The 16,501-nt window shown below is 45.5% G+C and overlaps 1 protein-coding gene across 2 annotated transcripts in view; it reads right to left on the reverse strand.

The window, feature by feature from the left end:
- The window catches only part of DENND2A (DENN domain containing 2A), an 88,715-nt gene that overhangs the window by 48,150 nt on the left and 24,064 nt on the right, over window positions 1-16,501 (reverse strand). For both annotated transcript variants that reach the window (XM_049643038.1, XM_049643037.1), the window contains 2 exons: window positions 10,398-10,525; window positions 8,103-8,224 (listed from right to left, as the gene is read on the reverse strand). In XM_049643038.1, the coding sequence (XP_049498995.1) occupies window positions 8,103-8,224; window positions 10,398-10,525 (250 nt within the window). The remainder of the gene's footprint in view (window positions 1-8,102; window positions 8,225-10,397; window positions 10,526-16,501) is intronic.

Consider the following 16,501-nt stretch of genomic DNA (forward strand, 5'->3'; position numbering starts at 1 on the left):
TAAGGTCAAAGGTAAAAAAGCAAAAAACCCCAAAACCAAAAACCCTGCAACTTACAGATCTTCTTTTTCTTTTTTACATACCACAAATTTTTAAATATGTATTAGGAAGGTTGCGGAAGAGATGTGGTTAACCCTGGTGTTGGGTTGCTGGTCTGTGGGCTCCACAGGCCCTGGTCCATGCTGTCTGGTCCCCCTCTGCCATCTTGTACTGATTTAAAATTAACTCCCCTAGTGGTGCCTGGGTGACCCAGTCGGTTAAAATGAACTCCCTCTAGAACTCATTTTTGTAACACATAAATTAATGAAAAGGCAAACAGGCAAAAAGATAGGGATGGAAAATTTATAAAATAAAGAAAGACAATGATGCTTAGATATGGAAAACGACTCTTAGCTTTACTCATAAGAGAAAAGAAAATGAAAACCCCATCAAAGAGACATTTTCCCCTCTAAGATTAGCGAAGATAAATTTGGTAACTCACCGGAGTTATTGGTGAGTCCCTTTCACACTTTCGTCCACTGCTGGTAGGACTAGAAATTGGTACAATTCTATGGAGGGCGATGGAGCCCTGTCAACAGAATTCCAAATGCACATGCCGCTTCACCCAGTAATTCCATCTCCAGGAATGGGCCCTACCCATATGCCCAGACTTGGGCAAAGTTATACTGTACGAGGCAAGCTATACTGTGCAAACCGTATTATACACTGTGAGATGGCTTGTAAAATACAAGTACACAAAATACTGGAAATGATGTCCATCAGCAGAAGCTGGTCAAATAAAATCTGGTACATCTACAGAATGGAATACAATGCATGTGTAAGAAAAATCTTAATGTACTCATATGGAAAGTTCTCTCAGATGTATATTGTTTTTTTTTTTAATGTTTTACTTATTTTGGGGAGACAGAGAGAGAAAGAGAGACAGAGTACGAGCGGGGGAGGGGCAGAGAGAGAGGGAGACACAGAGTCCACGAAACATGTTCCAGGCTTTGAGCTGTCAGCATAGAGCCTGACGTGGGGCTTGAGACCATGACCTGAGCCGAAGTCGGACGCTCAACTGACTGAGCCACCGAGACGCCCCGGATGTCTGTTGTTAAGCATGAAAAGCCAAGTGTAGAACAGTTGGCATAACATGCTGATGTGTGTGTGTTTTAAGCAGCTACCCTGCTGGTGTATGCAGAGGACAGTTCTGAAGGACACATAAGAAACTAACAGTGGTTCTTCCGGGGGACAGAGATGGAGGGCCAGGGGCCAGAGGAAGACTCTTCACTGTACACCTTTAATACTCCTTAAAGTTTAAGCCATACGAATATATTAACACTGAAATAAGAGATACTAATAAAATTTAAAAACTACTTGGACTATCTTCTTTCTAAAGGTACTTCCAGGATGCACACTGTATTATAATTATAGCTGCAAAGTCTCTTTTTTAAAATGAATTAATGAGTTAATTAATAGCATTTGATGGGCTAAAGGTATATAAAGTACCTAGCAAAATACCTGATACACTACAGTTTTTCTCATTTTTTCATACTTTAATATGCTAACTACTTTTTTCTTTAGTAAATTATGTTCTTTGCCTATTTATCTTTTGAGTTCCTAGTGTTTTTCTTATTAATTTGGAAGAACTCTTTATATAGAGCAGATATGAACTATTTTTCAGTTTTGTTGTGTGTTTTTTCCATGTTTTTTTTTAAGATCATGTGAAATCTTTGTATATGAAAACCTGTTCATCTTTTCCTTTGTGAATGATTTAATCTTGCCTCTCTTTGCCTAGAAAGTCTATATATTTTTAGAGGTTTAATACATATTTAATTCCATTTTCTTGTGGATTTTCTTAGCTTATTTCGAACATATTTTTTTAGTGTTTTATTTTTGAGAGAGAAAACACGAGCAAGGGAGGGACAGAGAGAGGGGGACAGATGATCTCAAGTAGGCTATGCATTAAGACCAGCAAGCCTGATGTGGGGCTCGAACTCATAAACTGCAAGATTGTGACCTGGGCTGAAGTCAGACACTCAACCGACTGAGCCACCCAAGTGCCCCTTAACATATTTCACTTATTAATCCATCAGTCATTTATTTTATTGCATGTTAGTCTAAAGTGATTTTTTTCCCCCAAAGCTACCTTATCCCTATTCCATTTAATAAATAAGTCTTTCTTTTCCTATCAGATTTTCCTATCAGATTTATTATATCTTAAACTCTTACAGAATCATCTTATTTTGTTCCATCGATTTCTCTATTCTTGTTTAGTTCCACATAGTGTGTAACAATAACTCCAGAACCTTTTCTTTTTGAAGATTTCTAGGAATAAAGACTCCTAGTCCTCCCAAGTGGCCTGCTGCAATGTTTGTATCACGAGTCTATAGGCAGCAATCAATCGCTTAGCACCACAAGCCCTGAGCAGAAAAAGCCGGTGTGGTTTGCTCACTATGCGCATCTTCATAATTAAACCAGCACATAAAGAAGGAATAGCTAGAAGCTTTCTTAGAGACCAAATTCCATCTGCAATGAAATCCAAGGAAATGGCCCCGATTCTTTCACTGTATTAGAATCACGTATCACATTGTTGGCAAAAAGCAGGCATCTGTTTTTATTAGACTTTTGGGTGTGAGAGTGTTTGTTCAAAGATTTGACCGATAAAGAAGTCTGAGAAGAAAGAAAACAGAACGGAATCAGAACATGGTACACAACTCTCTAAAGGGTGTCAAGAGACCTGGGGGGAGGCTGCGTGGGCTGCATCTCCCCGTGGTGACAGCATCTCCCCGTGGTGACACTGCCAGGGAAAGGGGCCCCAGTGTGCCCTCCAGAGCACCGAGAATCAGCCCCCAAATGTCCAGGGAGCATTCATGAGGGGGTGGAGTTTCAGCTGCTATTTAACTGAGAAGAGGACCTAATGGGCTCTGGGGTAGAGCGTTTTCAAGCAGATAGCACAATCTGAGAAGAGGCATAGCGGTGAGGAAGAGCAAATTAGACCAGAGAGAGTCTTCATGGCTTAGAGCGAGTACAGCCAAAGAGATGGGAGAGATCACACACCAATGAGGACATCAAATCATCTGTGGAAGGCCTTTGAAGGTAAGGGTATGACTCTTGGACTTAGCAGGGGGTGGCAAGCCTTTTCTTAAAGGCCAGACGGTAAATATTTTAGGCTTTGTCACGACGACTAGACTCTGCCACCGCAGTGCAAAAGCAGCAATACCAAATATGCGCGTGAATGAGCGTGGCTGTTACAGAAAAACTTTATTTACAAAATCAGTCAACCAGCAGAATTTGGTCAAACCTGAACGATAGTATAAAAGAATAGATACTATAGGACCCCAGGGGTGATTATATCAGGCTGTGGCCCAGATAAGATTCCCGCTTTTGATCAGAAAGCCTCGCTCGGGGCGTGTGGATGGTTCAGTCAGTTGGGCGTTTGACTCTCAATTTCGGCTTGGCGTGGGTCATGGTCTTGTGGTTTGTGAGTTTGAGACCCTGCCCTGTATTTGGTTCTGGGCTGACAGTGTGGAGCCTGCTTGGGATTCTCGCTCTCTCTTCTCTCTGTCTCCCCCTGCTTGCTCTCTCTCTCAAAATAAAATAAACTTAAAAAGAAAGAAAGAAAGCCTCACACCAATGTGCTCTGATGGTAATATGCCTAATTCCATTGTGTCTATGGAATAACCTCTAGGGAGGGGCCCAGCTGTTGCAGAGGCACATAGAATGGACCTAGCAAAAGATCTGTGGTGTCCAAAAAAGAAAAGCAGGCAAGAACTCTCTGTGGAAACTTCATGAGTTATTTTGGGGGACCGAGTGTGATGGGCCCTGGCCAGGGGACTTCTTGGTGGGGAAGAGGGGCGGCAAGGAAACTGCATGCCTCCCTAAAGGGAGCTGACCTGGACTCAAGCCAGGGTTCATTCACCCTTCTTGTCTGCGAATGGTGGCTGGTGGCTTAACTCCTTCCTGTCCTCTCTTGTCCCTGTCTTACTGCCTCAGAAGACAGTGATGTAAGAAGACTGAAAGGGCCCTTGATATCAAATATCCCATCTCTTCCTAACCTAACTTAACCTCATTCCTGGTCTCTTTTATAGAGGCCTCCTCTAAGGACTTAGATGTCATTCTCACAAACATGTCCGTTAGCTCATATATACCCACAGGTACATATTTTCCATGAATGCATAAACACTTCCTTAAATATACACACACAGAAGTACATAGGAAAGCAAACACGCATATTTTAACAATTGGGACATTATACAAAGTGATGACATTACATTTAAACAATGGAATGCCAGGCAGACAACAAACAATGTTTTTAAAAGGAAATTAATGACGTGGGGAAATACTCAGGATAAAGGCCAGCAACAGTATACAGACATCATCCCAAATCTTTTTTATGTACACACACACACACACACACACACACACACTAACAATCTATTAAAGAAAAATAAAAATCCCCGATTATGGATGAGTTTTATATTCTTCATTACACTTTTCAGTATTTAAGAAAATTTTGGATGGCTCAGTCATTAATCTGACTTCGGCTCAGGTCATGATCTCAGGTTCATGAGCTCAAGCTCAGCTTAGGGTAAAACGTGAGCCCAGCTTCAGGTGAGCCCTGCTTCTCACTCTCTCCCTCACCCACACCCACACCCATCTCCTCCTCTGCCCCTCCTGGGATATTCTCTCTCTCTCTCTCTCTCTCTCTCCCCCTTGCTCACTTGCACCCTCTCTCTCTTTCTCTCAAAAAAAAATTAAAAAAAAATTTTTAATGCTTATTTATTTTTGAGAAAGAGAGAGAGACAGAGCATGATGGGCGGAGGGCAGAGAGAGAGGGAGACACAAAATCCAAAGCAGGCTCCAGGCTGAGCTGTCAGCACAGAGCCCAGCGTGAGGCCTGAACTCATGAACTATGAGATCATGACCTGAGCCGAAGTCGGGTGCGCAACTGATTGAGCCACCCAGGTGCACCCCCCCCCCCCCCCCCCCCAAAAATTTTTTTGGGATGAGAATGTTCTGTTTTTAGGAAATAAAGTTTTTTTTTTTTTTTAAAAAAGAACACATACTGAAAAGCACAATTCTATATATTTACCAAACGCACATAAATAGTAGCTACTTAGCCTAAATATTTACAAGGATTAATGTGATTACTCTTCATAAAAGAGTGACAAACTGATCAGTGACAAACTGATCCGTGTAGATGAGATCATTTGCCCAAAGTCACTCAGCTAGCAAGTTCTGGATGGAGACAGACTCTAGAACTTGCGCACTCGACCAGATACTGCCTCTCTGTAGCTACAGCTAAGTGATACAGGATTTTCTGCTGTGGGGGATGGTGTGGGCGGGCTCTCCAGGCAACCAGAGAATGCTACTTAGGTCTTACGAGTCAGTACATAACAAAGAATGTCTCACGTTAGCCTAGATTTCCTTTGTTATCAAAATTAGTTCCTACTCCATTTACTGTGCTATTCCAGGCGTGGGGATGGAGGTAACACGTAGCAAGAAAAGAAAATAGCCCCGGCTCAAGAGCTTGCATTGTGTGTCTATAAGCATTAGCATCTGCACATCTGCTCCTTTCTGTCTGTCCAGCTGACCCTTACCCCTGTGCTGGGTCCAGGCACGGTCTCACTAAATGAGAATCCTGGAAGCTGTCACAGGATCTTTCTGAGGCTGACAGAGGAGGTCGCCACAAAGGGACTGCTTCCGCCAGTTCTAAGGTCCCAGGTGCAGCCCAGATGCGGCAGATGCTCCATGAATATTTGATGAGTTAAAACGGAGGAAGTGGTGAAGTCTGCAGCTGTCCCCAGAATGGGCACAAACCGGATACCCAGATGTGGGAGAGCGGAGGAATGAGCGTGGACACAGAGTCCTGCGGACGATGTGCAAAGGCTGAAAGCAGCTGGCGGGAATCGGCGGCAATCAGACACATACCCTGGGCAACTGGAGACAGGGATAGGCTTGTGGAGGTGGTTACCTACTGTGTTTAGCTGCTCTGGTGACACAGGGCCTAGGTTTTCTCTGGCTGGCAGGAAGGGGAAGAAGAGGGCCGTTAAGTCCTTATTTCCTGGCATCAGGGAGGAGCCCCCAGCTCTAACTGCAGAGTTGCTTGGGGCAGATGTTGTTCATTGCTCCTAAGGGGCAGGCGGTGCATTCCCCGCGTGAAGAGGAGAGCAGGGGAGAGCCGGGTGGGACACGAAAGGGCACCCTGGGTTGTGAGAGAGCCTTCCTTCTTTTAAGCCAGACTTATCCACTATGGGAAATGAAGGATTTCCTAAATGTCGAAGGCATCTATATCCACTGAAAACACATTTCAAAGGCAAGTAGGAAAACTCTGCTAATTATCTCTTGTGCTGGATTATTCATGACAACACTCTTCCATAGGAGGAGAAAAAGAGCAGTTAACTGGCTTCGGCAAGAATTACAGTAATCGGCTTGGTTAGATAAGATCCACCCCTCATGGTGGAGTCTACCTTCAACTCTCTTCAGGAAGACTGGTGGCAGAAAGATTCCCTGTGTGACCATTGAGCACAAAAGGCATGCCTCGTTTGCGGACCCCCACCTGCCAGCAAATGCATGGAGCCCAGAGAGGAAGATGGCTTCTTTTCTTAGGCTGGAAATAGATCCTGCAATGGGACTGAAACTGACACCCGGGGCCTGGATTTGGCCTTCCTTTACTTAATTTCTTCATCAGTTACACACTGTAGAACCACTAATGGTGGACACAAAGAAAGAGAATATTGAGGAACTTCAGGAATTCATAATTTAGCCGGGGAGGTTTTTAAGATACATTACATGACTTACATCAGATTTTAAATCATCAACGTCAGAGATATAATGCAGTATACACAATTTGGTGTAAAATGAACACTTTAGCCCAATGAGTAAGAGGGGAAGAAGTTCCAGTGGCTGAAATGGCCTAGAAACTTCTTGAAGGAGGCAGGATTGATCTGGGTTGTAAAGGATGGGGAGAGAAAGACAAGAGCCGAGAGCAGATATAAAAATGACCTAACACAGGGGTGGGCAAATGTGGCCTCTGGGCCACATCTGGCCCACCACCTGTTTCTATACAGCCCACGAGCTAAGAATGGTTTTTACATTTTTTAAATGGTTGGAAAATAAGTAATATTTCATGACATGTGAAAAGTATGTAAAATTAAAATTTCGTGTCTGTAATAAAGTTTTATCGACATACAGCACATCCATCTGTTTGCATACTGTCTACAGCTGCTTTTCACTATAATGCAGCACCGAGTAGTCACAACAGAGTTCATATATTTACCCTCTGGTCCTTTAGAGAAAAGGTCTGTCAATCTGGGCCTAGAGTATCAGAGGGGCAGTTTGTATGCTTTTGCTAGACGGGAGCTTTTGTATGTAGGAAGTGTAGGAAATTAGGTAATAATGGATGCCCAGGGATCAATTATGAAGCATTATTTAATGCCAAGCTAAGGAATATAAATTCAATCCTCTTGGCAATGAGTTGAAGTTATCATTCACATGAGTATAGTTATATTATCTATATGTACCTAGTACAAAATTTCAAAAGGTTCAAAAGGATATTCGGTAAAAAAAAAAAAAAAAGAAAAAAAGAAAAAAAAAAGTCAGTTTTCCACCTTGCCCTCCAGGTACTCACATTCAGACAACTCCACAGATATACCCACTTACTCTTAGGTTCCCTACAGGGATATTCCTCTACATACACAAACATATTTGGGTTTCCATGTATGTATATTTTTCTATTTAAAACCTCACAGATGGTGGCATGCTATAAAGGTACTGTTTCTGTACCAGAACTTTCAGTCTTATATTTTAGACTTTGTTTTAGGTCAGGCTACTCTTCCTTACAGTTGTATAATATGGATGTGCTATCTTACTTACCCAGTTTGGGGAGGTTTCTGACCCAGAAACTAAAATGTTATTTTAGGAAGTTTGGTTGAGCAGAGGGTTTCCAGGAGAACTAGAGGCAGAACTAGAGCAGGCAGGCAGCTGATAGGCAAATCCAGGAACCCAGAGGTGAGGGAGGCCTGGCACTCCGGTGTAACCCACAGCTCGAGGCTGCTCGAGGCCACCATGCTGGGGGTGCTGGGGACCCCTCTCCCTGCACCACTCCCCGGGGGGCTCATACCTTGGAGGGTGTGTCAGGAATGGAAGAAGTGGGAGAACCAGGGAAGTTCAAGACACACTTCTTCCCCAGGCAGCGACCGTGCAACTCCACGTCCTCATAAGGGTTTTCCTTCATTGGTGGATCTGTGGTCAAAGGAAACAAGTCAGGAACTGGGAACGTTACGGAAGTTTTCTTTATCAGAGAGCCACCCAACGTCTCGGCCTCTCCTGGTGGGGATGTCTGATGTCTTGCTATCCATTCACCCCCTTCCTCTTGGACCCTGGTTTTCGCTGGAGTGACTCCCTGTGTCCCCCTTCTTAGATATATGGAGTTAACTCCATTCCAAGTTCAGAGCATCAGTCAATGTGAGCATCCCCAGTCTCCGCCTCAGTGTCCAGTTCAGGGAAGGGCTCACATCCCAAGCTTATGCCAACCAGTGCATGGCATTCCTGGGCTACGAAGGTGAACAAGGGACCTAAACCGGTCTCTTCAGCGTGAACCTCGGCATTTTTGTTGGGTGCAGAACATGGGCTCTCCTTCCCAACGGGAAGTTACAGATTCCAGGGAGCTGACGGCAGCCATCATGAAGACCACAGGAAACCCGCCGAGAATGGAGCTAGCCCGAGTGATAACAAGGGAGAAGAGGGGCGCCTGGCTGGCTCAGTCAGTGGAGTGGGCAGTTCTCGATCTCAGGATTGTGAGTTCAAGCCCCACACTGGGTGCAGAGCCTACTTTATAAAAGGTGGGGTCGGGGAGGAAACAAGAGAGAATAGGCCAGTTCTGGTCACATGAACCAACAAACTCCCTTGTTATTTCAGCTGGGTCTTCCGTTCTCTGTAACTGAAAACTTCCCTGTTAGGTACACACTGTTAAGAGAAGTCCAGATCTCATACCCGCTTCGGACCTGGGAAGCCTACTGCTTTGGCAGCAACCCATCTCCCAAACTTGGACACTATAATTCAAACAGTCTATGGTGAAATTCATAGCTCAGCTAAATATCTATTCTGCCTCAAGTCTCGTGTTTCCTCCTACTGTGGAGTTTGTTCTGGTATTGATGATTCTATTCACATATGTATATGTGTATCTGCCCTACCGATCCCTTGCATGTGGCCACGTACGGATTTCTCCCTCTTACCAGCTCCTTTCTTCCCCCACTCCCACCCTTGACCCCAGCATGCAGACCGTGGGCTGAGCTCACACTTCCCTGAAAACTGTGATATTCCCTGAAGACTATTGAACTCACTAATTTATTGATTTTATTTTCCTTTTTAACTTAACTCACTAATTTAAATGCAAACAGGGGCGCCTGGATGGCTCGGTTGGTTACATGTCTGACTTTGGCTCAGGTCATGATCTCATGGCTCAGGAGTTCGAGCCCCATATCCGGCTCGCTGCTGTCAGCAGAGGGTCCACTTTGGATCCTCTGTCTCCCTTTCTCTCTGCCCCTCCCCTGCTATTTTCTCAAAAATAAATAAACATTGTTGGGATGAGCACTGGGTGTTAAATGTAGAGGATGAACCACTGGATTCTACTCCTGAAATCATTATCGCACCATACGCTAACTAACATGGATGTAAATTAAAAAAAAAATTCTTAAATAAAATATTAGCAAATGAAATCCAAAATAAAAAATAAACATTAAAAAATAAAGAAATGCAAACAAACTTGGTGAATCTGAGCTCCATTTTAGAATTTAAAAGAACTTAGGCCAAAGCTACTTTTAAAAATAGTAGACATTCATTTTAGTCTGAGTTTTGATGCCCTGTTACTGTCACACTCCTACAGATTCAGGAAGAGCGTGGTGGCCTTAGTTTTCCTTCATTCCGTAATCCCTAAATTTACTGAGCATCTGTTACAAACCAGGTACTTTCCATTCCATTTTCTCCAATCCTCAGCCCTACAATGTAACTGTCATTGTCTTTATTATACAGATGAGAGAACGATGTTCAGAAAAGTGAAGTCCCCCCCTCACTGTTATACAGCTAATCAGGAGCAGAGCAGAGATTCAATCACAGCTATTCAGACCCCAGGTCTCCAGTGTTTCCCACTGCAACATGCTGCCTCCATGGCCATTCAGCACCAGTCCTTCCTCTTTCCTCTCCGGTCCCACTTTCTCTCATATGTCCCTCCGTGGGCCACTCTCCCACGCCCCTACCTGCTCTCTTGTTCATCTGAGTACATGTATTTCTTCGAGACTCTGTGTGTGTGTGTGTGTGTGTGTGTGTGTGTGTGTGTGTTTCAAGGGGTCAGCCCCATTTCCTCTCCCCCTTGCCAGAGACAGACCCGGACTCATACACAGGTATGTGGGCCTCTTACCTAGAATGTCCTCGTAGACGTTCTCCTCTGATAAAGTGCGTGTGAGCCCCAACTTAGTCTGTGCGTACCAGTCCACTCTGCTGTTCTCAGAGGAAGATTGCAATAAGTCTTCAAACTCATAGGACTTTCTGGTTTGTACAAGATGGGAGAAAAAAACCAAAAAACAAGAACTCAAATCAATTAGGCTGGTCCAGAGATTATATGCCCCCAAATTTTCTTCCTGCAAAGATTTCTATTAATGAAATCAACTCTGTTTCTTATAAGAAGGTATGAAAATCCTTACATAAGAGGTGTGGCTTTTATCTGAAAGAATGTTTATGCTGTTACGCTGAGTAAAGGGAGTCAAGTACATATAAAATACAACCCCAACTTTGTAAGCGCACATATACATAGAAAAGAAGTGAAGGAAGTGAAATATACAGCTATATCTTAGGGCTAAGGAATGGCTCATGGCTTCTTTTCACTTTTACTTTCTGGACTTTTTAAATATCTGCAATGTTTACAGAGCATACATTAATAATCGGAAAGGAGCAGTGATGGCCCGTTCAGAGTGGACCAGAGGCCTGGGCCCCCTTCGCACTTCTCTCACTCAAGTGGTTATTATCAGAATGAAACCCGGAGGCCAGCTGAGACACCCCAACTCCCTCCCGCACTCCCCCTGCAGAGATTTGTGCAAATGTGGTAAGGGTGATCAGTAAGGATGATAAATAAATGGCTATCACCCTCACCACACCCCCTACATCCACAGGAGCTGTCCCTGTCCTGCTGGTGTTGACCTAATGCAAAGTCCAGCCCCCACCCCCAACATACACAGTGGCTCACCTTGAGTTTCTATGATTTCTTTAGCTTTACTGAACATTAGGAAAGTCAGGAGGTAGATCATACTGTGGAACATACAAAATATCAGCCACCTCACCGGTTCATTCCACCTTTCCCTTTTTTCTCCTCTCTCCTTCTCCTTCTCCAAAGTAACACACAACTTCCCCCGAGTTGGACCAGAACAGCCCTGTCCACTCAGGCTCTCGAGGCTCATCTTGTCCGTCCAGGGGACTTGTCAGGAACTCGCGCTGAACACACTCGGGCCTTCCTTGAATGGAATTTAGTCCACCCACACTCCTGAGGGCACACTCCCCAGCTGGCCTTGACTTGGTCCTAGCCCTTCACTCCTCCTGGTATAGGATGGTCACAAGCCTCCCATGGCCCAGGAGTCATGGCTCCTTACTCTGGGCACCCGTGTCTAGCACAGCGTCCTGCACATGCTTGACGTAAACTGTGGCTGACTACGTAGAAGTGTATGTCTTTGCTTCTTACCCATGCTTCCAATCTCTCTCTGCCCCTGGGGAAGGTGCCCTCTGGTGGCTCTGAGATTAAACAGATCAGTACACAGATCCCAGATGCATTGTTCACAAGCCTTTTCACCTGGGATGAACTACTTAACTGGGCTGAAACTCTTCCTCCTGACTTGAAAAACGGGAATTATCTCATAGCATTGCCCCAAGAATAGAAAAGAGAAAGTCTGTAAAGTCCTTAGCACCTAGCAAACATGCAACAAGTGTGAGCTGTTACTATTACCGTGCAGTGCTATAATTACTTACTTAGCAAATTCTTTATGTTGAACATGAACTATGTGAGAGGCACTGTGGTCAGGGTTCCATAAATAAGGAGTGACTAAAAGAATCAGAGTCCCTGCCTCAGAGAGCTTACATTCCAGGGAGGAAGACAGGCGTTCAAGCAGAGCACGCACAAATACATCGAATAATAATAACCTGTGTTATGGTCAGTGATGGAAAAGAACAGGGTGTCACAAGTGAGACTATCAAGGAGGACTTGACGTAGATTGGGGACGCATCAGGGGAGGCTGACAAAGTCACTCATTAAAGCTGAGACCTAAGGATACAAAGAAAGACCTCAGTTGGGGCGGGGGGCGGGGGGGGGGGAAGGGGGGAAGAGTGGTCCAAGAAGAGGAAAGGGCACCTGTGAAGGTCCTGCGGCAGCGGAGAACTTGGTGCATTTGTGAGAAAGGCACACAGACGCTGGGCAAGGCTGGATTGTAGGGAACAGGGTGGTGAGTGCAGAGGGAGGAGACAGCAGAGCCAGGCGGATGCCATGTGCCTGCTTTCCAAGCTTTGGGGATTTGCTACATTTTAAATCTTTCCCTCTCCACTAGCTCCTTTCCCTCTTTAAACACATACGGGTTTCCTCTAGAAAAACTTTCATTGGAAGCAAGGACCCTTGCAGCTCTGCGGATTTCTCACCTTCCTTGCCAAGGGTTTTAAGCTGGTGGGGGTTGGGGGCAGGTGGAGGAGGGAGGAGCTGAGGCTGTCTATCAGTTTACCTGAACTCACCGGTTTTCCTTCTTTATCTTCTCAACCTGGCCTCTGTAAGCATCCCTTTTCTGAAGCTGCCCCCTGAGGGTCACTACTGAGTTTCTGGTAAAACTTAATCACTTTCTGGGGCATTTCTTTACGTGACACCTGTTAGTTTCTATAGCATAAGGCTGTGGTGCTCAAAGTGCAATCCTTGGGCCAGGGCTGGTGTGCCAATGACATAGGTACGATAATTGAGAATAGGCATTTAAAAACTCTTTTTTAAAAGTTATTTTTCTCTTTGCTTTAAATGTAATTTCTACACCCAACGTGGGGCCCGAACTCAGGACCCCAAGATCAAAAATCTCATACTCTACAGACTGAACCAGCCAGGTGCCCCTGTGCTTAGAAAATTTTAAAGCAATTTGACAGAACAAATTTTTAAAAGACAACTGAGGCTTGTATATTGTTGTCTTTTTCATTTCATTTCTCTGGCAATTCCTTCTTGTTGTATTTTACAGAAGTATCATTCAGCAAAGGATTGCAAACACAGGCACACAGGCACCCTCTGGGGTTTGGCGAGCTGGGTGCAAGGCTGGCCCCCGGCCACTTCCCCTTCTCAGACAACTGCCTGTGTCTTTGCTTGTAGCTCTCTCTTCCTCTTTCTCTCCCTCTTTCTGGGCTTTGGGTGTTTCCCCAGGTTTTTCCTCTCTAGGCTTCTAAACTTGAGTATCTCCACAGCTGAATTCATCATCCCTAATCTCCACCTCACCCTTCTCCCTTCTGAACCTGAACTCAGCACTCAGGACAGGAACATAAAGAAAGACCACGCTTCCAGCTTCCAGCTTCCAGCTTCCAGCTTCCAGCCTAGGTCCTCAGGGCCTTAAGTCAGGCCATGAGGCTGAAACTGTCACCCGTGCCCTGAGGTGCCTGATGCACTCACGGAAGCTCCTGCTGCGAAGGAAGGGCTACCTCTCCATAAACCCCTTCTTCCTCCCCTTGAGGTGTCCAGCCAGGAGAGGAAGGACTGTGCCTCAGAGCTCCCACAGATGTGGTCTATGGGGTGGAAGCGGGTCTGAACTGTTTTCTCTACGACGGGATCGCACTGTGCTTTGTGCCCGCCCTGAACACTCCCTAGTCGGGGATGCCATTAGCCCAGGCTGGTATTAGCCGGGCAAATGCTTGGGGATGGACGCATGGTGGTCTGTGGCCCAGAGCAGAGTGAAGTTACCGGCCTGGAGTGGGCCATACAGCTCCTGGGTTTCCCCCACTGAGCTAACTGGATTCTGGTAGCTCAAGTCCCCAGCATGCATACTACCTAGATCTGGTAGGGGAAGATGCAAACTGTTCAAAGAGGCCGCAGAATCACTCAACATTTACTGAGTATCAACTAAGTCTGTACTCGGATTACTACATTCAAACTTTGCAACAACCTTGTAAAGAATTACTATCCTTAAACATATTATATGTACCAGGAAACAGAGACAGGGGTGCCTGGGTGGCTCAGTCTGTTAAGCGTGGGACTTTGGCTCAGGTCATGATCTTGGGGTTCGTGAGTTCCAGCCCCACATTGGGCTCTGCACTGGCAGTACGGAGCCTGCTTGGGATTCTCTCTCTCTGCCCCTCCCCCACTGGTGTGTGCACACTTTCAAAATAAATGAATAAACTCAAAAAAAAAAAAAAAAAAAAGGAAACAGACAGAGCTCAGATAAATTGCTCAAGGTCACACTGGGAGAAAGAGGTGGAGCCAGGGTCAGAAGCCAGGAAGTCTGGTCGGTGTCTGGTGCTCTCCACAGCACAGGCACTAAGCAGAGCATGGAAGTTAAGTCAATGCAGGAGGAAAGCTGTGGTCACAAAAAGTTTTAAAACCTTTATTTACATATTAACTTTGAGAAAAAGGAAATTTCAAAAGGCTAATGATAACCACATCCAAACTGGCTTCTTTCTTAAACACTTCCACATTCGTCCCTCCCACATCCAGCCCATATGTTTAATGTGCACCTTCTGGGGGTCGAGCTGAGCTCACAGCTAGCTGGTGAAGCAAAGGCAAGAAGTCCCTGCCTTTGGGGAGCCCACAGCCTGGTGAAGGGGTACACCTCCTCCCAGCCTGAGTTTGCTTCCTGGGCCTTCAAATTATCATGTGATTGAGGTACTTCTTAGTTTTAGAGATGCTGGGATGATTTAACTGGTCCACTGACGTTTCCTGAAGTGGGTCACAACATATGTAATATCCCAGTTTTGACAACCAATGCCAAATACTGTGATTTCAAGTAGTATTTTGAAGGTTACCTGTGACTTTTCTATATTTTTGTAAATGAAATACTAAGTTAAGAGCTCATCCCACATCTCCATTTGATTGACCCGTGGGAATCTCAATCCAAGGGGCACCTGGGTGGCTCAGTCAGTTAAGCATCTGACTTCGGCTCAGGTCATGATCTCAGGGTTTGTGGGTTCGAGCCCCGTGTCGGGCTCTGTGCTGACAGCTCAGAGCCTGGAGCCTGCTTCAGATTCTGTGTCTGTCTCTCTCTGCCCCTCCCCTGCTCATGCTCTGTCTCTCTCTGTCTCTCAAAAATAAATAAACGTTTTAAAAAATTAATAAATCCAAAATTGAACTCACCCTCCTATTCCCCCCACACCCCAATGAAGACCAGTCCCTCCTCCAGTGCTCCTCAGCATAGGCCATCGCCCTTTGTCCAAATGTTTATGCCTTAAACCTGGGAGTCCCGTCCAAACCCCCTTCTCCTTTAGCACCTATATCTGACCAATTAACAAGAGTTCCACTGGCCAAGCATTCCTAGTATTCACTGCTTTTCTCAGTCCCCCAGCAGCTGTACCCTGGGCTTACCCCATCCCACCACATACCTCCTCCCACCCCACAGTTATCCACCCTGTCTGCTGTCCAGGTGAGCTTTTCACAAATGCAAATCCGGTCCGGTCTCTCCCTTCTTAAAAAATGTGAGTTTTTAAGGAAGGTTTCCCATTCCTAGTAAGTGATAGGCCAGAACACTTCCCTGGTCTCCGGGACTCTTCTGGACCAGGCTCCAGAGGACCTGGAGGCCTCGGCTCACACCCTTCCTGATCTCTCTGGCCACACCACTGCCTTTCAGGGCCTCCAACACACTAGTCTTTCTTCCTCTGGGACATTCACCTGTTTCTCAAACTGAACACCCCTTTTCCACCTGGGAATCTCAGGTCTCAGTCCGAGTGCCACTTCCTCCCCAATCTGGCCCTGTTTCCATGACAGGCTAGATAACCCTGCTGAACATTCCCGTAGTGCCATGGGCTTCCTCGCGGCACTGAGTGTGGTTATAGTTACATAACTGCAGAGTTGTGTGCTTCTCTTACTAGTACGTAAGGTCCACGAGGCCAGGGTCTCAGTTCGTTTTGTTCACTGTTATGTTCTAATACTACACGCAGGATAAATGTTTGCTGGTTGAATACATGAGTGAGTATTTAAATTTTTTTAAACATGTATTTATTTTTGAGAGACAGAGGGAGAGCACAGCAGGGGAGGGGCAGAGAGAGAGGGAGACACAGAATCTGAAGCAGGCTCCTTGAGCTGCCACAGATTCTCTTCTTGTCTCCATGTCCAGTGACCACACACAGGTCTTTCCCAGGTCCCACCAGCTCTTGGGAAGGGCGTGTGTGCCATCAGGAGATGAGAGGGGGGCTAAGTGGGGGAATGCTTATGTTAGCTGGGCTCACACCTCCCCCATCAAGTGCTAGTGCTACTCATGGTGGGTTTATGCTTATCTCTATCCTAAATCCAAAACAGAAATGCCAGTAGAAAACCCATCT

This window comes from Panthera uncia, chromosome A2 (assembly GCF_023721935.1).
Source record: "Panthera uncia isolate 11264 chromosome A2, Puncia_PCG_1.0, whole genome shotgun sequence".
Lineage (NCBI taxonomy): Eukaryota > Metazoa > Chordata > Mammalia > Carnivora > Felidae > Panthera > Panthera uncia.